Source organism: Neovison vison, chromosome 7 (assembly GCF_020171115.1).
Source record: "Neovison vison isolate M4711 chromosome 7, ASM_NN_V1, whole genome shotgun sequence".
Taxonomy (NCBI): domain Eukaryota; kingdom Metazoa; phylum Chordata; class Mammalia; order Carnivora; family Mustelidae; genus Neogale; species Neogale vison.
The window spans coordinates 52347348-52370668 of NC_058097.1; the positions used below are offsets into that span (position 1 = coordinate 52347348).

Sequence of the window (23321 nt, forward strand, 5' to 3'; positions counted from 1 at the left end):
ACCTCGGACAGGGTCTTGGACGGTGGGGACTACGACTGGCTTAGACGAGTCACGTGGGATTTCGTGGAGCGCACCAGGAAGAGTGGAGAGTCTTACGCGGAAGTACGCGCAAGCGTTGAAGTATCGCGTCGCTCATTGGCCGCCTTGAGTCACGGGGAGGTGTGCGGCTGCGGGCGGGGGCGTGGCCGGTGGGGCTCGCACCTCCCTAGCTGTCCGCTGGTTGGCCGGCGCACGTCACGTGGTTTCGAGCTGCGGGCGGCGCGCACCGGTGCGACGTCAACGCAGCCGTCTAAGCTTCCCCGACTTGTCTACCGCGGCGGGGCCTCGGCTGAGTCCCCCGTGGGCCCGGGTCGGGCCGTTTGCTGAGTACCTTTAGGGCCGCCATGGACAACTCCGGGAAAGAAGCGGAGGCGATGGCGCTGCTGGCCGAGGCGGAGCGCAAAGTGAAGAACTCGCAGTCCTTCTTCTCGGGCCTCTTTGGGTGAGAACCGCGCGGAGGGGTCGGCTGGGACCTGCGCTGAGAGGACGAAGGAGTCAGGGCCTGAAGCGGCGGGGTAGAGTCGCACGGCTCGAGCCTAGAGAGCGGAGGGCATTCCGGGAGGAGGTAGTAACAGAGGCGACACAGGCTAAGGACAGCTGACCCCGGCAGTGGCAACACGGTTGGAGGAGAGACAGTCTGCGGTGTTGGGAGGGCCCCGGGCTGAGGGCACCCAAACCGAGGCCACACCGTCTGGAGGCGGTAAGGGGACCCGGGCTGAAGATGGGCCAAGGGGCGGGAGGAGAACCTGCGCGGAGCCAACACGGTCTGAGGCCCTCAAGGGGACCGGCCTGGGAGAGCCCCCAGGTCAAGGAGACTTTTGGAGTTCTAGGAGAACCTGTCTGAAGGCTCCCTGATGGGCACGGGGCGGGGGGTGGGGCCGGGACTGACACCTGGCCGGCGGATTGACCTTCCCAAGGCGCATCGCAGTGGGTTTCAGTGAACTCTGGACGGTGGGGGTCAGGGGGGTCAGGGCTAAGGTGATCCTGGGAGCGATGAGCCCAAGTCTGAGGTGTGTTGAGGCGCCTGAGAGAAAGCCGCCTGAACTGGAGAAAGGGCGTGGACTCGAGGTGCTGGAGAACATTGAGGATTTTAATGGGGGTCGTCTTACTCTGTCTGGGCCTCTAAGACAAAGTACCCTAGAAGGGGTAATTTATCTCTGGCAGAAATTTATTTCTGACAGTCTGGAGGCCGGAAGTCCAGGATCTGGGTGCTGGCAGATTTCGTGTCTGATGAGAGCCTGCTTTCTCATAGACAGGGAACTTGTCACTGCACTTTCTCATTGTGGAAGGGGTGACGGAAGGGATGAGCTAGCGTCCTGGAGTCTCCCATAAAGGCGTTCATCCCAGTCAGGAGGGCTTTGTCTCATGACCTAATCACTTCCCAAGGGCACCCATCTCCTAATACCATCATTTTGGAGGTTGGGTTCTTGACACATGAGTCTTGAGAGGACCCATTCAGTCCAGAACAGGGCCACTCTGGGAGGGCTCTCATTGGCCTTTTAGAAAGGACTGCAGCAGCTGGTGTGGGGGAGAGCGAAGGCCGTGACGGTCATAATACTGGATTAGATTTATTAAGTTCTCTGATTCTGAGTCAGACCTGGGTCAGGCACTTCACCTGTGTTCTTGTATTGCATCCTCACAACATCCCTGTGGAGGTGGACAGACTTACTTGCCTTGGACCTCAGTAAGTGGGAGACCTGGGCCTGTCTGATCCCAGAGCTATCTTGCTGCCACATGCATTTCTCCCCGAGGGTTATGCCCATTTCTGGACCCTACGCTTAGGGAGGATGTTGACAGACTTTCCAGTGTCTGAGGGGGCTCTCACCCCTGTAACTCTCCCTCCTTCCCTGCCTCACATGGCAGTTTTCTCCAAACGTTCGAGAGAGCCGGTGTATTCCTCCCAGTCCCTTCCAGCTCCAAAAGCGGTTGAGATGGTGCTGAGAGGGGAGTGGGCAAGGCGGGAGCAGAGGGACTGACCAGAGCCTGTCTGAGAGTGACAGGTCAGCCCAGACACTCCTCTCGGCCAGCAGCCACTCTTGGCACCTCCTTCCCTCTGGAGCTGGGATTTCGTGTGTTCAGCATTTCACAGCTGCCTTTTCTTGTGGCTTCAGGGACCACGGGAGGCGTACTGGGGCTCAGCTTGTCCCTCGTGCTTTTCCCTCCTCTTTCAGAAACCTCAGCGGTACCATTCCAGACTGAGAGGCCTCTGGTCACATCAGAGGGCCAAGTGGGATAGCATCCACCCGGGATTCAGGGCCAGCCCCGTATCCTTGGATGTCAAGGCCTTCTGTGTTCTTCCCTGTTCCTGGGCTCCTGGACACTAGAGGGCTTTGGGGCACCAGCAGCCCGCGAGAGAGGAGGGAGGCGGTACCAGCCAGTTAGCAGATCCAGTTAGCAGATCGGAGCTCCTTGTGTCCCTTCCCTCTGGCTCCCTCCTCCCTCAGGCCCCCAGCCAGAGCACGGGCACCTGAGGGGCACCTGGGATAGGGAGCTGTGGGGAATGAGGAGGGGGCAACCCAGACGGCTCTCTGGAAGCAAAAAGATGGAGAATTCCTGAGTAAAGCACAGTGAAACCACCGGAAAGGGGAGGAGAAGCACGCTCTCTCCTCCTTCCCACCCCGAGGCTTCAGATGGGTCCAGAAACTTCACCACTGTGCCCCCTCGGGAATGGTACAAGCTCTAAATGGTGGTTGTGTTCCCTGGGGCTTGTCCTCATCCCTGACACCTCCACACTCGTCCCCCATCTCCAACCGACTGAAATCCAAGACAAAAACTTCTTTTCCACTGGGATACCAATGTTGATAGGAAGTTTCTCTGTCTGTGAATGGAAAATCATAGTAATACCTACTTCACGGGATGGTCCTAAATAGTAACTGGGAACATGCTCTGACATGGTGAGCACACAGCACCTGGCCCTGGTGAGTGTTTAAGTACTCACTGTTATTAATACTGTTACTGCAAGTTGGGCAGGAGGCGCCAGGGAAATAGGAATGGTAGCAGGTTGCGCAGACTGAGAGCAGGTTCCTGAAGATAGAGTGTGGACCAATCAGTTCCTGTTTAAACTGCCTGTAGGCACCAGCACTCCCCAGGAGCCCTGGAGGCTGGCTTGTGTAGAGGAAGAGTGGGTGCCCAGGTCAGGTGGGTGGGCCCTTAGCCCAGCCCGGTGTAGGAACCTCAGCTTCTGGCCATGCCTTGGACAGCCTTTCTGCCTGTAGAGCCTGCCCACAGCCCGGCCTGCCTGTGTCCAGCGGGCACTGCGGTGACAGAGCTCCCTGCCAGCTGCTGGGCTCCACGGCCGAAAACTTGGGGGTCCCTCGTCCAGGCTCAGAGTGGAGTCCTTCCCTAAGGGATGCAGTGTCTAGGGTACCCCGGCCGTCATTTTGCGGTGGTCCCAGGGTTCTGCCTGTCAAGACGGAGGGGACCTTGCCACCTGGCTATACAGAACTTCAGTGCTCCTGTTTGGGATGGGACAGCTGAGAAGCCAAGGTCTTTCGGAAACGTCTGTTAAGGCAAGGAAATACATTCAGTCTGGGCCATGGTGAAGTTACCTTGTTGGGGTGCAGAGGCATCCGTAGCAGAGCTAGAGGAGTACCCATCCCATTATGCACAGGCTTGACCCCTGCCACCGAGCTTACGGTCAGGAAGGCGGTGGCCCAGAAACAAGCTTGGTCAGCAGGATGTAGGAAGGAGGGGTGGGGAGGTTGGAGGCCTCGGGGCTCTGTGGAAATCAGAGGTGGGTGCCCCTTTGCCAACCTGGGGGGCAGAGGAGGTTAAGCTCACGCTGAGATTGGAAATAGGTAAACATTTCTAGAACGTGCCCTCTCTGCCAGCGCCGATAAGAGCCAGGCTGAGCACCTGCCATGCGGCGGGCACTCTCCCAGGTACTGCCCGCGAGATTGCAAGAGCCTCCAGCAGCCCCGTCAGGTACAGTGTCTCCCACCCCCACCCCCCCACCAGGGTCACAGAAGGTCCTGTGTTTGAGTCCAGGCTTTGCTGCAGTCCCCGATTTTTTCTACCACCCCCTCGTGACTCTAGAATTCCCCTTGCCAGGTGGCTGGCAGCCCTCGGAGCGCTTTTCTCCTCTTTCACAGAATAGCAGCCGTTTGAGCACCTGCCCTAGCTCTGCCCTTTGTGCCAGGCTGGGTGCTTCTGTTCTCTCTGATCCCCACAGGGCCGCTTCTCAGATCGGGTTCCTTGCCTCTGTTCTACAGATAAAGCAACTGAGGCTCCGCTGTTGCTAACCCAAGGTCACACCGCTATCACAGTGCCTGAAACTGGGCTCAGCCAGGTCCCTCGGCCCCCAAGTCCATTCTGTTTCTGCTTGTTGCCCATTACAGACGTGTCACAAGAGCGACCTGAGGTGGTTGCGTAGTGCAGCAATTAGCACGTAACTTTATCTTCTCATTGTTGCCGGTGCCTGTGTGTGCACTCTGGGGGCCCAGGCCCTGCCCCGCAGGAGCTCATACCCATGGGGTAGGCGGGGGGTACACACTGCAGAGCCCAGTAGGGGGTGGGAGCTGTGGCTGTGAAGGGCTTAGCCTCACAAAGCGGGGCGGGAGGAGATGCCCAGGGATTCCGCGGCTCGGCTGTGACAGCTCAGTGTCATCAGCAGAGGAACAGGGCTGGTGGCTGCCCACTCGCTGTGCCAGGTGGTCCTTCGTGTTCTCTGCTGTTCCTTCCACTTGCAGCCCTGATGGGGGCCCATGTGGGGGGACTGGTTACCGCCTCCCTCCCTTGCCTAGAGACAGCTCTGTGTGGCTCCAGCAGAGAGCAGCGTCTGCCCATCGGGTGAGGGAGATTGGCCCAGTGTTGGCTGTTTACTCTGGAGCAGGTGGGGACCGTGGTCCCCTTCTCATTTTCCAGAAGACCCTTGGACGTGGGGAAGGAAGCCTCCAGATCACTGAGTGAGAAGCAAGGCAGGACTTGATCTCCAGGCCTGGGTCCTAGTTCTGGGTCTTGCCACTTTCTGGCAGTGTGAGCGTGAGCTGGCCCCCTAACTCCTCCAAGACCCAGCTTCCTCCTTGGTGGAGCAGAGGTGACAGCCAGGGCTTCGCTGTCAGGAACTCGGCACTCCTAGCAAGCAGTTCTAGTCACGTGATAGGGGTGTATAAACCGTGAGACACAAAAAGGGTGGGATGGGCCCTGGGGTCCCTTCTTGCCCACCCAGGACACTGCCCAGAGAAGCAGAGCCAATTGAGGACAAGACAGGACCGAGGGGTGGTGGCTGTGGCCCTCTGGACGCACAGGAGGCCCAGGGCTGCCTGAGGACCTGCAGTGGGAGTTACTCCATCTGGCCTGCCCTTTGCAGCCCTTGGGAGAGTGCTGGTGGGCCGGGTGGCATGTTTCTGGGAGCCAGGAAGTGCCCAGGGGGTGGAGGAAGGAGCGAGGGAGGCTGTGGCTCTGCCCTGCAGACCCCCCTCCACCAGGCCTGGGGCCCACCGGACCGTCTGTGCATCGCTGGCATCGCACGCGCCTCTCCATATGGCAGTCGCCGGAGGTTGGTGGCTGTGCCTGGGAGCCCTGAGGCTGCTTCCTCCACCCGGGGAGGGGGCAGAAAGCAGAGCTGAGTGGGTAATTATAGACAGCCCTGCAGCAGGCCGGCCCAAACCAGTTCCCTCTATTCCCGGCGTGACTCGGAGCCTGAGCTGCGGGATAGGGAGAGCCAAGCAGAGGCAGCTCGGAGGAGGTCTGTGGGGGAGGGACTGTCAGCTGTCACTGGTGCGGCCACTGGGCTCTTCAGGAGGGGCAGGCCCAACTAGCTTTTCTGGATCTCCTGCAGGAGGCACTGGAGGAGGGCTGGTTTCTTCCCAGAAGGGAGTTCGCCGCGCTTCATGGGTGCTCCAAGAGCTACCCTGACCTGGGGGAGAAGTCCTGTAGTCAGCTGTAGCTTCATCCTGTAGGGCGGCCCCTTGGTAGAGTGCTTGCGCAGACTTCTTCCTTCTGGTCACTCTCCCTGCCAGAAACCTCCCTGTCGTGTTATATAAATAGGGCCTCACCCCTTCCCCCCGGCCTCCTGTATGGGGGTTCCCCACCTGCCTCTCCGCCCTCCCTGCACCATGGCCAGCCTGGCCCACTGCTGTTCCTGGAACTTGGCTGCGCCTATTTCTGTCCTAGGGCCTTTGCACATGCTGTGACCGCTCTCTGGAATGGTCTTCCCTCTTTCTTTCGGTAGCTCCTTAGTCATCTATGGGGACTGAGCTTGAACTTCCAGTCCTTATAGCAGTGGCCATGATCTGCATAGAGGCCCCCTCCTCCCCCAGTCCCTCCAGGGCTTACTCAGTCTGAAATCGTCTTGCTGATTTCCTGTTTACCGAGGGCCAGGTCCTTCTCCTTGGTTTACTGCTAATACCTGCGAGTGTCTGGCACATAGTGAATGCTCAGATTTGTTCCTCAGGTGAGTCAGTGGCTATGGGAAGGGCTTCTGTTTCAGGATCTGCCAGTGACCCGAGGCAAGTCATTTGTCCCCTCTGGGAATTCCACTTCCATCTCTTAAAGAAGATGATGGAATCCCAGAGATTCCCCTGTCATCGTGTGGCATGGAAATGGCCAGGACCCAGGTCCTGAGAGGAGGGAGGAGGCAGGCCTGAGCAGACATTAATCCCTCTGGTTTTCCCACTCCGCAGTTAGAATCATTGACCTGGTGCAGGGCTGGCCTGTGATCACAGAAATTTCAGCCTGGCAGCTGCCGGCCTTTGTGTGCTGTGTTCTCTCTGTCCCACTGAGCTGAAGCACACCAGCTGGGGCTGACCCTATCCATTGTTGGTCACCCCTCTTTGGGCCCCTCAGTGGGTTGAGCTGTTTGTGCTCATGGAACCTGAGTTTTTTTCAGAGACTGGCTGAATCTGGATAGGGCTTCATTGTTCTCACAAAGAAGGGAAGGAGGAGCTCGGCATGGGGAGACCCGATTTTGGTCTGTGAGTGCATCCATCTCCTTTAAGTCAGAGAACGTTCTAGAGAAGGTCCTCCAGAGAATTTTGTAGCCAGGCCCCAAAGGTCCCATACTGCCAGTGCAAGTTCCTCTTCTCTCCAAGGCCAGTAGTGGGTTCTACAGAAGTCACTCCAAGCAGGAGCCCCGAGCCCAAAGTGTGTCGGCCCATCTGGGGTGAAGCTGGCCTGGGAAGACCGTGAGACCCAGCAGAGTGAGCACAGGCGTGCATTACCCCGCGGGGCCGCTTCCTGTGGAACAGCAGAGGCTAGGGAAGACGGCATCAGCATAGCTCTGGAAGGTAGAGACTTCATCCAAAGAAGAACTTTACCTTCTGGGATGTAGATCCTGGAGGCCAGGATTCCAGTCCTCGCCAGCCAGCTAGCCTGCGCTGGAGGGGGGGTGGGGCGTATTACCAACGGAAACAGCCTGACTCCCAGAGAGAAGAGTGAGCCATGGGTATAGATCAGCTTTTTCCTCCCGAACTCACCTGAGCTCTCCGAATCCCCTGGGCCCATTGTGTAAAAAAGCCTGACTCCAGGCCCCACCCAGACCCACTGAGTGAAATCTTCCCAGAAGGTGGCTAGGGGGGTCTGGTGTGATCATGGTAACCATCCACTCCTGTGATGCAAAGGAGGGGACCAAAGGAAGGAGCCCTATGAACACAACTTCCAGAATTACCCCAGAGGTCTCCATAACCATAGCGGGGGGCTGGCTAGTTTCCAGGGCCAGTGAACACGGGTGTTGGGGGAAGGACAGGAAGGCTGATTTGTGTGGCTTTCTGTTAGAAAATACCTCTCTTTTTTCTTCATTTAACACAAAACATTGATGTCAGCGAAGAGAGAATCTGAAATCCGTTTGGTGGAACTCGGTGTGTGGGGTGTTTTCTACTGGTGGATGTGGGCATGGGAATTTGGACAGTTGCAGAGACCACAGACCTCATGAGCTGAGGCGGGGTTGCATTCTTGGAGTGGACAGAAATATGGCGGGGACTCACAGGGTACACATGAAGGGCGCCCCCAATTCCAGACAAACTTCTGGTGCACGGCTTGGAGATTGGGAAGGCGGAGTAAAGCTGCCCCAGCGGAGTGCTCTTTATTTGATTTTTTTTTCAGATGTACCTCTGTATATCTCTCAGACCCCTGCTCTGGCACGAGAAGGTCTTTGAAGGTGGTTTTGTCATTTTAATTAATTCTGCACTGAACATCCTTGCACCTTCTCTGATTAGTTTTTTGGGGTAGAGTGCTAGAAATGTAACTCATTGCTGGACCACAGAACCAAATGTAAATCCTGATATTTAAAACGATTTATATATATCTTTTCTATGTTCTATATAAATACGTTTTAGCAGATAAAATGGGCAGAAGATAAGAAAATTCAAGGAGTACAAAGGAGGAGCGTGTGAAATCTTGTCTCTCGCACCTGGCCCCCCCAGTCTTGTAGACCCCACCTTAAGAGAGGAAAGGCAGTGACTGGTTTTCTGTGTGTTATCTGCTCCTACCTGAAATAGTAATGGCACACGCGTAGGGTTGGGAGGTCTTCCCAGAACACCTGCAGCGAGCAAGGCATGGGCTTGAGGCATTGGGGGATAGACAAGGTGTCCAGAGTGGGCTCCTCCCCCAGAATGCTTTGCGATGTGTTGGTGGGGTGGGGGTGGGGGGTAGTTTGTATAGAGCCTGGGAACCAGCGTTCACTGAACAGAAGTGGAAGAGGCCATCAGAGGCTGGGCTTATAGGAAGGCTGGGAAGTCTTCCCCCTCCCCAGCCTACCCCTGCCGTGTGATGACAACCTCGGCTCCCCTGGCTGCCCAGGCACCTGCAGTGAGTGTGCCTTTGTGCAGGGGGAGTGGGGACCACGGGCTCGGTCTCCCCTAAGCCGTCAGCAGAGGCCTGGGCTGCAGAGGGCTTCACAGGGGCCTTATGGGGGTAGGGAGTTCAGGTACCCACCGTCCCCAGGACAGAATGCGGGCTGCTGCTCACTGCCTGACTCGTGCATCTCCTCTCCTTTTCCTTCTTTCCCCAGAGGCTCATCCAAAATAGAGGAAGCATGCGAGATCTACACCAGAGCAGCGAATATGTTCAAAATGGCCAAAAACTGGAGTGGTATGTGATCTCTGCAGAACCCTTCATGCTCCTTTCTTCTCCTTTCCCTCAGCTTCCAGTCCTGAGGGCCTGGCTCCGGGGCTCAACCCTCACCACCCCCTCCCCATCTCTCTCTGCCATCTGTGGCACCAGAAACCCATCGGCCTACCTTCGGGTCACTTTGAGCCCCCAGGTTCTTTTACTTGGGCCACGGGGCCTTGGCAAGAGGACTATAGGGATAAATACATTATTGAATCCGGGTAGCTCTTGGAGGGCTTTCTCCTTAAACCCAGAATGTCCAGTTTAACCCGGAACCTCCTCCCTAGTGCTTTCATCAGGTCTGAGTTCTAGGCCTGAGGGAACGTTCCAGCGGTCCAGTGGTCACCTTAACCATCGGCCATTTATTGAGGGCGCCCCTAGGTGCCGAGCATGCATGTTGAATGGAACTGGCAGGGCAGCTCTGTGAGGGGCGCTGCCTCTAACATCCCCGTGGTGGGAAACCGAGGCTTGACTCAGCCCCGGGGCCTCAGGTGCCGCCCCTAGTGAGGGACTGAGAGCGAGAATTCAGAAGGCAGAGCTCCAATTCTGGAGTGCGGTGCTCGGCCGGCCTCTTTGCGGCTTCAGGACCTCCGCAGCCAGAGGGACTGAGGTTTGTGGCACAGCTGGAGCCGGCCGTGTGACCCCAGGCACCATCTGTTGCAGCTGCAAGCACTGCCCCCGCCCCGCCTTGGGGTGGAAGCTGAAGTGCTCACAGGACTCTGGTCCGCAGACTAGCAAACTTCCGGAGTGGCCACAAGGTGCCCAGCACAGCCTCCCATGTGCTCTCACTCCGACTGGGGGAGGACACACTGTGACAGTGTCGCACACTGCTGCAAGGGCCTCCATCCTTGGGGGGAGGGTGTCCCAGCTCCCACACCTCTGCGGATGCTCACGACCTGTGTTGGCAGGCAGAACGAGCCCAGAGTTACGACTCCTCTGACTTGGCTGTGGTCCGGCTCCGGCAGGGCTGGCTCTTGGCGGGTTCCCCAGAGCCAAGGTGGGGTGGGCAGGCAGGCAGGCAGGGGCTCCTAGAGGTTGGAGAGACCAGAAGAGGTGGCCAGGAGCCGCCTGAGGGCCTGGAGGAGAGCTTGGAGAATCTGGCGTGGCGTGGAGCTCTTCGGGCCAGTTCTGGGATGTGGCCTCCAGCCCCAGTAAGACTGAATCCCAGAAATTGGGCAAAGACAGGTTTGGGACCTTGGAAGGAACTTTCTGACCAGAAAGAGACACAGCCTGGCATGGGACCCTGGAGGCAGAGTGTGGAGGCCTGGGGTGAGACGGAGTCGCCTCATTTCCTGAGCACACCTTTGGTTTCCTGGAAACTAGAAGGGTTTTTCCTGAGGTTTCACCAGATATATTGTGCACAGAGCCACACGCCCTGTATAATTTCATGTTCCCAAGCTAAAGAGGTGCCATCAGAGAAGGAATATTTACTTCTCAATCGCATAGGTGTCTCTTTGCCCCTAAAACGTGTTGCTTCCTCCCCACCCTAACTAGTCAAAAAAAATCCTGGGCTCTGTTTCATTTTTCTCCCTATGATACTGCTTTTCTGGAAATTTTGCACTCACGTTTGAGTCTTTAAAGATAATACATCCTACACGATGGGAACTGGGCTGCATTTGTCTTTCTTGCTGCTCTGATGTCCCAGGATGGGTCAGGCCCTCCGGTCCCCTTCCCTCTTGGAAGTCTGTGATTCCGATGTGGCCAGAGGAAGACAGCAGTGGGCATTGGAGCTTCTGGTCAGGACACTCCCACCCCCCACCCCTGCTCTCCAGCCCCATAGGAGAAGTGATGCCATTGTTTCAGGCAAGCCCCCAGGCAGCTTAGGAGTCACAGGTGACTGCAGTGGCTTGGGAGCAGCGCAGGAAGACCACATGCAGCCAGGGACAAGACAGACTGGGCCTCCGGTGGTGTCTGCACCGCCCCTGCCCCCAGAGCACTTGTCCCCTGCACCTGATTTCCCACTGTCCCCGGGGCCACTGCTGGGGTCAGCTGGGGATAGTTTTTGTATCCTGCGTAGCTCTCAGGCCCATTGGCCTTCTCCTCAGATCTTTAGAACCAGGTGGCCCTGGAAATACTGCCAGAGGCTGGGATTCAGGCTGTGGGATCATAGTGGGCCCCCACCTGGCTCTCTCTCTCTATACACAGGGCTCAGGGGCCGCCCCCAGGGGGCCGCTTCCTCCTCCCTCCTTGTCCACGTCAGGGCCTTCAGGAGCCTCAGCCCTGGCCAGGGTCAGGAAGCCTGAGGTCAAGGCCTTCACCTCCACTCCCCCGGGGCCAATCTGGAGTCCCCCTCCTCCCAGGGGGACAGGGTTGTGGGGGGCATCGTCAGGGCGGCTTCTGACGGGCAGAGCCCCACTCGGGCTGCGCATGCTCTCTCCTGTTCCAGCTGCCGGAAATGCTTTCTGCCAGGCAGCCCAGCTGCACCTGCAGCTCCAGAGCAAACACGATGCGGCCACCTGCTTTGTGGATGCCGGCAACGCATTCAAGAAGGCCGACCCCCAAGGTGAGCCTCTGTGGGTCCCTGGGGCCCAGCGAAGCCCTCTCCCAAGAAGTCTTCAGGTGTCCGGCCCAGGGCCGGCAGGGAGATACTTGCGGTTGAACTTCACGATTGGCTCCCTTCCGGCTGGCATTTGCATCCCGCTCCAAGCCTCCGCCTCCCCCTGCTGCTTTGTGCGCGCAGCTGATGCTTCCCTCCTGGAGCCTGGAGCATTTGGGAGTGGGAGTTACACCGCAGACCCACCGCATGCCAAGGAGAGAGGAAAATCTGTTCTGGTGTCAGAATTAACATGCAGAAGGGGGGTGGGAGGGGGTTCTGAGACCAGCCAGGTAGGAGTTGCTGCCGAAAAAGGAGCGGAAATTATCCTAACCTGGCTTCCCTACCCCCTGGGGGGGAAATCAGAGCAGAGCCCAAGATGGGAGTTGCCAGAGAACAAGTTACTTAAAATGAGGGCGTGCTGGGGAGAGAAGCCCGCTTTGGGACTGACTCACGGCAAGAAAACCACTTGTCCCACTGGGTTCGTCCCGACGCAGGAGCACAGCCCAGTGGGGACCAGAATTTTGGGTCTTGGGAAGCTGGAATTTTAATTTCTGTTTTTCATCTCAGTGCCAGACACAGGTTGCTAACTTTTTAATTTAAGCGAGCCAAGATGCTTTTTTTGGGTGACCATCTATTGCTACTGTTCTCTCAGAAGAGAATAGGGAATACGTGAATGTTTTAAGGGAAAGAAAATAAAAAAAGATGCCTCATCTTGGAACAAAGACCAGCCCTTCCCAGGAGAGAACAGTTTGCAGCCGGGCATCGAGGTGCCTTCGAGGCTTAGTGAGCGCTGGTTCCTACCCCAGTGCAGGGGACTTGCTGGCCGATCCACTACGGCCACGAGGGACCTGTCGTTTCCAGGCGGGGATCAGGTGTCTCGATAGACCAAGTAGTGTCTCTGTGTCCCCAGACTTGATCAGTCCCTGCTGTGTACCTGGGGGTCTCCCAGAGGTTGGCCTGAGGGGTCACACGGTGGGCCCAGGCTCAGCAAGGACTGGAGGGAAGGCCTTGTGGCGGGGTTGAGCCACGGCAGGCCGTGTGGATGATGTGAGGAGGACCCAGGGCAGCCTTGAATCACCCAGGGACGTCTGTCCCATTCCCTGCCCCACCCCTCGCCATCACCGTCAGCCTTCCCTCTGCTCCCTGAGGAACTGGTCTTCCTAGAGCTGCCACCCTAGGCCTGTGTGATGGTCAGCTGCTGCTCCAGAGTGACCGGAAGGACAGGTCTCTGGGGCAGGAGTCAAGTGCAAACAAAGGCCAGCGCTTCCCTGGGACAGGCCCCCACCCGGCTCCGCGATGTTGCGTCTGTGATGTTGCGTCCTTGGGCCTCAGGTGGCTTTTGATCTGAGCTTTTCCAGCCAGAGGCAGGGCTCTGCAAGGGGTGGGCTGGGTGCTGGGGCTCAGGCCAGGGTTGGCGCCCCGCCTCAGGAGCTGTGCCACAACAGTGGGAAGGCAGCAGTCGTTGGGTATGCTGACGTGGCCATCGTGAGGCCCAGAGGCCAACTTGGTTTCTCCAGGGATCAGCAAGTGCAGTTTGCTGCCTGGGAGCTGAGTGCGGTGGTGTGGCAGAGGTGGGTTTGGGGTGGGAAGGACCTTTCAGGCAGCAAGAGGAGCAGTGACGAGGAGGGGAGCCTCATCTGGGCATGGCCTGGAATGGGTGCCTTGGCCAGAGCGCCAGGTTCTTGGTGCTGAGCAGGGAGGGGCCTCGGAGTAGTGACCCTGCACCGCAGCCTCGCTGACTCCCCGCCTGAGTAATGGCTCATGCGACGTGGGGCTCGGCTTGCTCCCCAGTCTGGACCCAGCCCCTTTCCCTGTGACCTCAGGCTGGCAGTCACCTCATCTTTTGGGCCTCCGTTTCCTTGTCTGGCAAGGCAGAGGCCACGTGTGAGAAGCACAGGCTCAGCCAGCCCAGCACCTGGTGTGTAACAGATGTCTGGTGTGGGGTGGCCCTTGGCTCCCATCAGAGGCCTGGCCTCCCCCGGCCTCCTCCCTGTGGCCACGTGGCTTATAAAACAGAGTCAGAGGGCCCACTCAGATCCCCACTGGACTGCCCCAAGCAGGTAGCCAGCTCCCTGGGGCCTTCCTGGTCCTCTTGGCCACCCTGAAGGCTTCTGTCCTGTGTCAGCACCTCTAGGAGTCCTGGAGGCCCACTCCCGCTGCCCCCGCAAGAGGCCGCTGGCGCCTGGCCCGCACAGAAGGCCTGCTAGAGCTGGCCGGGATGGAGGGAGCGGACTTGGCGGCTGTCAGCACACCCTGTGTCTGCCAGTCTGCCTGGAATGGTGGACCGGGGCTGCCTGCTGCCCCCTGGGTGGCCAGGGGTGGGGCTGCGATGCCCCGGCTGTGGGTGCTTCCCGGGAGTCCCAGCCTCTGCCCGCTACGCTGGAGGGACTCAGCCAGGGAGGTCTCTAACCCCAGCCACCCAAGAGCCAGGCCCGGGGCTGCGTGCGCACGCTACTGGGTGTCTCCTGCGAACCAGACATGGCCACAGCTTGCTTTAACCCAGGCCACTTCCCTGGGGGCCTTTGCCATCTGCCCCCATTGTACCCAGGAGGGCTGAGTCCCAGGCTTGATGTGGAAACCAGTAGCCAGACCCAGAGGCTGCTGGAGCCCCGCAGGTAGGGCGAGGGCCCTGGGTTGCACGACTCCCGGTGAGCCTAAGCAAGCACCTTCCCTGCTCTGGACTGCAGCACCCCCTGCCCTGGGCTGGATCTCATCCAGGGGTGCTCTAGCCGCTCCTCAGGGACCTGGTACCTGTAGATAAGCCGGTTATGTCCCGGGTGCCAGCGCTACCCGGGGTGTTCACTGGCAGCTTGCCGCTTGTCCCCGAGCCAGGAACAGGAGTGAGGGGGCCTTAACCCCATGAATCCATGTTGCTGCTGGGGGTGGGGGGGTTGATGTTCTGCCCCCCGCTGCTGCTCCAGGGGCCGTGCCTTGCTGACAGCCCTGTAGCACCAGAACAGCCACTGAGAGAGCCTGTCCTCCGTAGGAACTCGCAGCCTCTCCCTGTCTCCCCGTCTCCGAGCTCCTTGTGGCAGGAGCAGGCACAGGTGTGGGGTGGGCCTCCCCCCCACCACGCTTTTCCAGAAGGGGGAGCCGGTGAGAGGCACTCTCCTGTAGCCAACCAGCCAGCTCCTCCCCGGCCTCAGCACCGGGTTGCAAGCAGCCCCTTGCCGGTCACCTGGCTCAGAAAAGCTGTTGCAAAACGTGTGTGCATGTTCAAGCGAGACCGTTTCTGGCGGTAACTTGGGCCCTGTGTTCTCTCTCTCTGCCTTCTCTTTATCTCATTTTCTTTTTCTCTGGTGCCCCGGGCTTCCAACAGTCAGCCTCAGAACCCCAACCGAATGCTGTTCGTTCTCTGAATGTTTCTGGCATCTCAGGAGATCTCTGGCATCCAGTTTCAGAATGGGACCAAACCTACAGGCCCTCCCTCCCCCAGAGCAGTGCTCACAGACACCCGCCTTTTGCATGTAAATTTAGGGGGGCTTGTGGACTCCCTGAAGGCCCAGCCACAGGTCTGAGGCAAAGAGCCTCTCTTCACATACCCCCCACCCCGCCCCGCCCAGGTAGTGAGACCTTGGGCCTTGTGAGAACAGGCACCAGCTTCGGCCCTTCTCCGTGGCCTCTCCACCCAGCGGACCTGGCTGACTTGGGGTGGGGGGGTAGGGTAGCCCTGGAGGCAGACCAGGAGCCTGCAGGGTGCCTGGGACGTCAGGACGCTAGCCCCAGCCCATCTTCGAGCCTGTGTCCTCGGTCTGTCCAGGCTCTCTGTCCTTCCCCCTGCACCTCCCCCAACACCTTTTCCTTGGAGATGCGTTTTAAAAAAAAAGCCACCCTGAGAGCTCATCTCTGTCTGCTAGAAAATGCCTCCCACTCATGCTGCTCACTCTCCTCCAAATAACATGTCAAAAAAAAACCATACCCGAATTTCAGGTCTTAGAAGAGGTAGTACCACAAAGGTAGCCGAATTTCTCTCCTCGTGGGCCTTCTGGTGTTTGCTGCGTGGTTTCAGGATGGGCGGATGGCAGGGGGAGGGACGAGAGTGGAGGGCTCTGCTGAATGCGGACATGTGTGCATGAGACAGTGACGGAGGTCACAGCCCCAGGGGCCTGGGTGTCCTGACGTCTGGCTCCCCTCATGTTGTTGACAGAGGCTGGACAAGTGCAAGGGATGTGGGGCAGTGTCAAGGTTCCAGGGCCCTGGTGGAACCCAGGGGTCCCTCACATGTCAGGCCTGGCTGCCTCTTGTCCCCCTTGCCAGCCCCTCTTGTCTTGGCAGGTGGGGCCCTCACTGGCCTGGCTCCCAAACCCTGTGGGAGGCTGGCTGCCGGCCTGTGTTCCGTGCCTGGCGTTGCCGAGATGACAGCCCTCAGCAGGTCACGGTCTGCACCGTCCATGGTTCTGAGCACATTCCGCTCAGGGATCCCTTCAGCCCCCTGGCCCAGCCACAGGAATGCAGCCCTGGCAGCTGCATGAGCTCGATGTTCTCCACAGGCCCCTGAGCGCCCGCCTGGCCTCCTGCTCCTCTCCAGGCTTCTGCCTAGATGACTTCTTTTTCTCATTTTTGCTCCTCACTTACCTTCTCTCCCCAGAGGCCATTAACTGTTTGATGAGAGCCATCGAGATCTACACAGACATGGTAAGGGTCGCTGCCCGTCCTGTCCCCTTCCTGTCCCGCCCTATTGCTCCAGCCTGCTGTCCCCAACCCCAGCACCAAGAGCAGGTTCGAGGGGCAGTGGGAGTGAGGGGAGTGTGGTCCTCTGGGCCAGCCCCTGCCCCTGCCCCAGGGAGCCACCCCCATGGTAGGTGAGGCCCAGAGGCGGCTCCGCCAGGGACCCAGAACCCAGGACCTAGACATGTTATGTGTGTCTTTGGGGGAAGATGGGCACTGGCCTCCGTGGCCACACTGGGGGCCCAGGGAGGCCAAGAGGGGCTGTTCTGTCCACAGTGGGAATGGTCAGACCATCAGCCTGGTTTCTCCAGAGCTCTCACCAGGCAGTTCTAAGCTGGTCCTTCCACCTCTGTGGGCTGTCTGTCAAATGCTTCCCCGGGCCAGGCCCTCTACCGGGTACCCATGCCACCATTACCTCTGGCATCGCCTTGTCTGCCCGTGTCCCTGTGGACAGGATGGACACGGAGGCTAAATGTGGAGGGACATGCACAGGGCTCCCCCGTCAGGGCAGCACCCAGACCCACGCCTCGGCGAAGCCTCCTCTTGAAGGCTTGTGCCCTTCTGGCTCAGTGGTGTGGCTGAGGGGCAGGGACCTACCAGCTTTAGTGACCTGGAAGGGTGAGGAGGGTCTGAGGTGAGGCACTGGGGCTATCACTCGTCACAGAGAGCTCCTTCCCGTGTCCTGCCCAGGGCCGATTCACGATCGCGGCCAAGCACCACATTTCCATTGCCGAGATCTATGAGACGGAGCTGGTGGACATCGAGAAGGTGAGGGGTGGTCAGCGGCCATGCCTGGCCAGTGGTGGGGGAGGACCACGGCGGCCGGTCCCCTTGGACTGGGGCTCGTCTCACTGCTGTGTGCACTTGGGGAGTCCCCTGATGTCTGAGTACTGGAAGAGGGCGTGGGGTTTGGGCCGAGCTTGTGTAATGGGCCTAGGGCCCGGCCTGTGATGGGCAAGGGCTGCACTGCTACCCCCTTTCCCTCTGCGCCTGCCCCATGTCTCCCCAGGCCATCGCCCACTATGAGCAGTCTGCAGACTACTACAAAGGGGAGGAATCCAACAGGTATGGGGCAGCGGGCTCCCCTCCCCAGCCCCCAGTAAGCCCCTAGGCCACTACTGACCACTGTCTTCCCTGCCCACCCCACACAGCTCAGCCAACAAGTGTCTGCTGAAGGTGGCTGGTTACGCGGCACAGCTAGAGCAGTATCAGAAGGCCATTGACATCTACGAGCAGGTGGGGGCTGGTGGGGCTCTGAGGCCTGCTCTCTGGGGCCCTGTGCCCGTGCCTTCCTCTCCATCTCCCTGAATCAGCTCACTGGCTAAACCTTTCTCCACACACGACCCACACGGTGTCATCGTCCTCTCCCTGTATGCTTCTCACAGGGAGCTTTCTGGGAGGCCTAGGGTCCTGGAGGGAGTGGCCAGAATCACTGAGGCCTGGGCGGGGGGCATGGGGAGCGGGGGGGGTTGGCCAGAGGTGGCCAAGGGGCCTCCAGGAAGGTGGCCAGGTGGGAGGGATGGGGAGGGAGTGTCCTTTGGGTGCCCAGGCTCCCTGGGGTGTGTGGGGAGGGCTGGACGAGCCAGGTTGTCCTGGTGGGTTCGGTTTGGCCAAGAGAATGGCAGGCAGCTGGCCTCGGAGGAGAAGGGGGGCGGGTACCACCTCTCATGTTCCCTCAGCCTGCCGCCCCTCTGCCCACCGACAGCCAGCTTCCCGTGGGGCCTGACAGCAGAGCTGCCTCCTCCCCAGCATCTTGGGCGCCTCGGGGGGCCCATGGACACCTGGCTTCAGCCCTGTGGCAACACCCAGCCCCTGTCAAACCCTGGGCCTTGGCTGCTTGTGCACCACTGGCTGACTTCCCTGGGGCTGGTCCTTGGCCTCCCTGCCCTTGGGGTTGCGGGTTAGAAGGGCCTCACTTAGGATACAGGTGCTGCTCCCCTCTGGCCCCTGCATGCCTGGCCATGACCCTGACCCTCTGGCTGCCTGCTGCAAGCTCATGGCACCACCTCCACATGCCCACAGGTGGGAACCAACGCCATGGACAGTCCCCTCCTCAAGTACAGCGCCAAGGACTACTTCTTCAAGGCAGCCCTCTGCCACTTCTGCATCGACATGCTCAATGCCAAGGTGAGCAGGGGCCCCATCAGCCTGCCCAGGGCTTCCCCCGCCTCCCCTTGACCACCTCAGAGCATCAGGGCTGTCACCGAGCTAGGTTGCTGCCTGCCCCCTTAATGGGTGGTGAGCCCCGCCCTCACATCTGGCCCCCCAACAGTCAGCTGCGTGTTGTCGCTGCTGTGTGGCCACCCCTGGCATCCCCCGCCCAGTCTCTGCTGCTTTTGAGTTTATCCAGCTCCTGGCTCACGCAGTGCCTGGTGTTGTCTTCAGCTGAGGGCACATTTTGAGTCCTTCCTGCCTCCTTTGAGGTCAGCGTCACTGTCCCCTGTCCTACAGATGAGGATGCTGAGGCTGAGACCAGAGACCCTTATTCAGGGCCTCATGGCCAGAGTCCAGATCTTTCTGGCTCCCAGTGTCATGATCTGAACCACAGCTTGCGCGCCCTCGTCATCCATCTGCAGGGCTTCTTGGCGATAGAGGGGTCAGTGCTGGGCGAGGGGGCAGGGAATGGCGGGGGGAGGAGCTGGAGTCTCGAGGGGCCTCCAGCCGCCCTGCCCTCCGCCCTGCCTTTTGCCACACGGGGTGTCTGAGCACCACTGCTCTCTGCTCCCGCTGGGGTAAGAGCCCAGGCTCTGGTGTCGGGCCAGCTCGCGTCCCCGCCCCCATGAACTCTGTGCCCTGAGCAGGTTATCGGGCGTTTTCCACTTTCAGAATGGGGGTCACTATCATTCAACCCTCCCCGGGTCCACGTGATGGTTAAATGTGAGACGAACCCAGCACTAGTCCTGGCACGTAGGAAGGACTCACACGAGGCAGCGGTCATTTACGCCCTACCCTGTGCACCGGCCTGGCATTTGCCCCCTACCCTGCACGCCAGCCTGGAAGACCTTCTCCCTCCCCTCTACCCCCACCTCAGCTTTCTTCCCCACAAGCTGTCTCTGCGGCCAGGCTTGGCCGGGCACAGTCCCACGGAGGTGCCTGCGGGACACAGAGCCAGGTGATACTGGGGGCTGGCGGAAGGGCACAGAGCGCTGACTCGGGGCCAGGTGGCTCAGATCCCCTTGGCTGCCAGGCCGGTGGCTCCCATGTCCCATCTTCATTAGCCTGTCCCCTTCCTTCCTTCCTTCTTTCCACCCTGGCGATGTCCAGCTCGCTGTCCAGAAGTATGAGGAGCTGTTCCCTGCCTTCTCTGGTTCCCGGGAGTGCACGCTGATGAAAGTGAGTGCCGGGTGCCCCGCCGCCCTCTCCCTGCCTCTGAGCCTGGAGGTCTCAGCCAGGACCCCGTTGGGGGGCGGGATCCAGAGGCTGGGACTCTGGGTATTACTGGCACTGTCACCGAAGTTTGTCGGCGGTTCTTCAGGATCTTTCGTTTGTGTGTTGTTTTTCCTCTTCTCCTGTCTGGGCCTCCATTTTCTCGATGCGAGAAGTAAGGCTCAGGTGGTGGTGGAGGTGGGAGCAGAGCCAGGAGGCCGCGTGATCTCTTGCACGAACACGTACACACATGCACATGTACACGTACACGCACGTGCACACATGCACCAGGCAGAGGTAGAACTAGCTCCTTCCTCCACCACCCCCCCACCCAACCTACAACCCCCAGATGGAGTAGGTGTGTGTCTTATCAGGCCTCAGTGATAGGACTCTGGTGACAGGCCTCAGGCCAGTCTTGACCCCTGACCCCTGCCTGTCTGCTGTCTTCTTACAGAAACTATTAGATGCCCATGAGGAGCAGAATATTGACAGCTACACTGAGGCGGTGAGTGGCTGGGGCAGGGGCAGGGGGCGCCCTTCTCAGAGACGCTGTCCTGTGAATCCCACCCTTGGTCCGGGCCCGGCCCTGGCTGTGAATTCCTTTCTCCAGTCACCCCAGAATTCTCACGGGGAGCCCCAGAGGTACAGGAGGTTTTCCCCGCATACCAGAGATGATGACACCGGGGTGAGGTGAGGAGACTTATCCTCGGCCTCTTGGGGGCAGAGTGGGGAGGCAGACCCACATCTGTCTCTCTGTTCCCCGGGCCAAGGTCTTTGCACCAATGAGTGCCCCCCATGAGCAGTGGGAACAGGGAGAGAGGGAGACGAGTCATGAAAGGGCCTCCCCTTCCAGCACCACCTTCCCTGGTAGAAGCACCCTACAGAGGTGTTTCTCCCTTTTCTTACTCTCTGGAACAATTTGGGACTCGGTTGGGCCCAGTTCCGGTCCTAATGCAGTTGTGTAGACTGCGTCTGTCCAGTGGTGTCTCCTGGGAGCTCCTCAGGAATCCTACACTATCAGTGATGACAGATACTGAAGTCCCTCCGTTCCCTCCTGCCTGGGACGATGGGCAGGACTTCAGGAAGCTCCAGCGAGGAGAAGGGAGGAGTGGGGCTGCCTCTAGGCAACAGGGCACTGGTTCTCCCTCTGGCTTCCGTCCCTGTGAACAGGCCTTCACACCTCCAGGCCTGTTTCCCACCCATAAAACAAGGAAGCTGGAGCATTTTTATGCTGCGACATCTTTTCCTCTTCCCAAGGCAGCCTTAGAGGGAACCCCCTCCTTTTGCTCCTCTCTGGGAGGCAGGCTGGGACACACATAGAGAATTTGGGGACCAGAGACTCTGGAACTGGGGACAAGGAGGGAATCAGGACCAGGGCCAGCTGTGGGACCGGCCACTCAGACACCCTCCCCCCCGCCCCCTGTGTGTCCCAGGTAAAGGAGTACGATGCCATCTCCCGGCTGGACCAGTGGCTCACCACCATGCTGCTCCGCATCAAGAAGACGATCCAGGGGGATGAGGAGGACCTGCGCTAAGCCCCACCCTGCCCCCTGGCATCTGTCTTCCTGCCCCATCTTCTCTCCCCCGCGCCCCTCCAGTGCGTAAGCCCAGAGAGAAAGGCGGGGCCGAGACCTTGGCTGTGAGACCTTCCCTCCCTTCCCGCAGAGGAGTCTCCCCAAGCCAGAGTGTGGGTTCAGCCCTGCTTTGGAGCCCCTGAGGCGGGGCCTGCTGGCCGGACAGTCCCCCTCTGTTCTCGCTGCACCCCTTGCCTCCTGCCCATTTATTTAAGCCCCCCAAAGGTCCCTTTCTCTGCCCCAAAACACAGACTCTTTGACACAGACCTTTTTGCTGTGGGTGCTGCCAGGGGTGGGGGTCAGTGTCTGGTCCCCCATCTCCTGACCAGCTGAGGCGCGAGGCTGGTGTCTGCTGTTCCCACTTGTCCTCCAGCCGAGCTCTGAGCACATGTAGCTGCTGAGATTTGCTCTCACCTCGGGGGTGGGCCCCTCCCTCTCCAGTGCCGGGAACCACCCCCCCACTAAGCCTCCTGCAGCCCTGACCTCTCAGGATAGACCGCAGGCCCTGGAGCTCAGGATCATCCCTGCATTCACCCCTACGTCTGCTCCTTCCCTAGTGCTTTGAGGTTTTATGGTCAGAAGCTGCAGCTGGCCTAAGAAAGAAAATAAAAAAGAATACTTTGCATGAGTCTCCCTTCCTCCTCCTCACCTCTGCTGCCCCCTTCTCCCTTCAGGGCTGGTGTCCTGTCTCCCTACCCCTCCTGGTCCCCGGCTTGGGCTCTGGACACACTGGGTGGGAAAGAGGGCAGGTGTGACCAGGAGACAGGGCTGGGGTCAGAGGTCCCCAGGGAGCCTAGGGATGGGTGGGCTCTGGAGTCTAGGAGTACCCAGCTTAATCCTATGGCCTCTGAGTTCTGTGGGCCTCAGTTTCCTCAGCTGGGATGGCGGGTGGCAGTCCCAGCCCTCAGCTGGCTGGAGAATGGAGGTTAAGGACAGTGGTGGTAAGGAGGCTGAAAGAGAGTCCCCTTGTGCTCAAGTCTGCCTGGAAGGAGGGTTGAAAGCCCCACTGCTATTTGTTCCAGGCATCCCAGGACAAGGGGGGAAACAGCTTAGGTGGGCAGTGCATGAAGACCAAGCGGGCATGGCAGTGGAAGAGGAGATGGCAGGAGCCCTCTGCCCAGGGAAGGTGGGCAAGAACCACCAGCCTCCACCATATGCCACAGTGGAGGCCTCTGTGGAGGTGAGCAGTCTGATGTGCATGGGCTGTGCCTGGCCCTGGGCTGTGGGGTCACTGAGCTGGAGGAAGCTCTGCCCAAAAGGCACAGTTGCTATGGGTTGGGATGTCAGGAAGTGAACTGGGGGGTGGGAGTGGGGCAGATGCAGAGGAGGGGCTGCCTGGGAGACCAGGTCAGGCTCCTCAAAAGAGGTGCTCCAGGCCAGAACCTGGAAGAAGTCCAAGAGGTTCAGGTTCAGTGTCAAGTCCATTCTCTATGGACTACTGTAGGAGGCCCTGCTCCTGTCCCCTTCAGCTCCTCCCACAGCTCAGATGGATTGATTGATGATGGCTGCCTAGGGCTCAGTTAAGACTCCTGAGACCTGAGATCGATTACCAATGTCTGCCACTGGCACAGGTTTAAGAATATGTAGGTCAGAATTTTTCTGCCACCCTGACCTCAGTAATGAGTCTTGACCCTGGCTGTGCTTAAAATCATTTAAAGTACACAAGCTTGGGTCACAGTGTGATAAATTGTGATTTGGGTGAAGCTCCCCACCCTTCTGGGGGGTTTTGGTTTTTTCCTGGAAATTCCACAGCTGAGTCACATGTGCCACAAAAGGTGGAAATCACTGAGCAGAACACTTCTTTCCTTCCCAACATATAACTTGATTTATTCACTTAACAGATGTTAAGTGAACATAGTTCAGAGGTTACCACGTGAGGGAGAAGCAGCCTGAAGAAAACATTCTTAAGAAGCGGAATTAGACCCCACGTTCAACTGACACAGCGAATATCTACTAAGCCCCTACTGTATGCCATGCCTGGGCTAGGCCCTGGGAATACAGCATGAAACCACACAGCCAGACCCTGCCCTCCAAGATTTGGTCACCAAATCCCAAAGTCGAGAAGGGACACAAACTCCCCTTCACCACCCTCC

General features: G+C 59.0%; 1 protein-coding gene across 1 annotated transcript; it reads left to right on the plus strand.

Moving 5' to 3' along the window:
• The first annotated feature begins 267 nt into the window (after nucleotides 1-267).
• Nucleotides 268-21851, plus strand: NAPA (NSF attachment protein alpha). Its single transcript, XM_044257010.1, has 11 exons — nucleotides 268-481; nucleotides 8987-9066; nucleotides 11471-11587; nucleotides 16209-16255; nucleotides 16979-17056; nucleotides 17298-17353; nucleotides 17440-17524; nucleotides 18311-18415; nucleotides 19553-19621; nucleotides 20109-20159; nucleotides 21088-21851. The coding sequence occupies exons 1-11, from the start codon at nucleotides 384-386 to the stop codon at nucleotides 21187-21189; spliced, it is 888 nt and encodes a 295-aa protein (XP_044112945.1). The 5' UTR covers nucleotides 268-383; the 3' UTR covers nucleotides 21190-21851.
• Nucleotides 21852-23321: the final 1470 nt, after the last annotated feature.

Excerpts from the sequence above, each read along its gene's own strand:
- NAPA (XM_044257010.1), top strand. The coding sequence starts at position 384 with ATGGACAACTCCGGGAAAGAAGCGGAGGCGATGGCGCTGCTGGCCGAG. Across the intron at positions 11,588-16,208 it reads CAAGAAGGCCGACCCCCAAG|AGGCCATTAACTGTTTGATG; the intron begins GTGAGCCTCTGT and ends TTCTCTCCCCAG. Across the intron at positions 17,354-17,439 it reads AAAGGGGAGGAATCCAACAG|CTCAGCCAACAAGTGTCTGC; the intron begins GTATGGGGCAGC and ends CACCCCACACAG.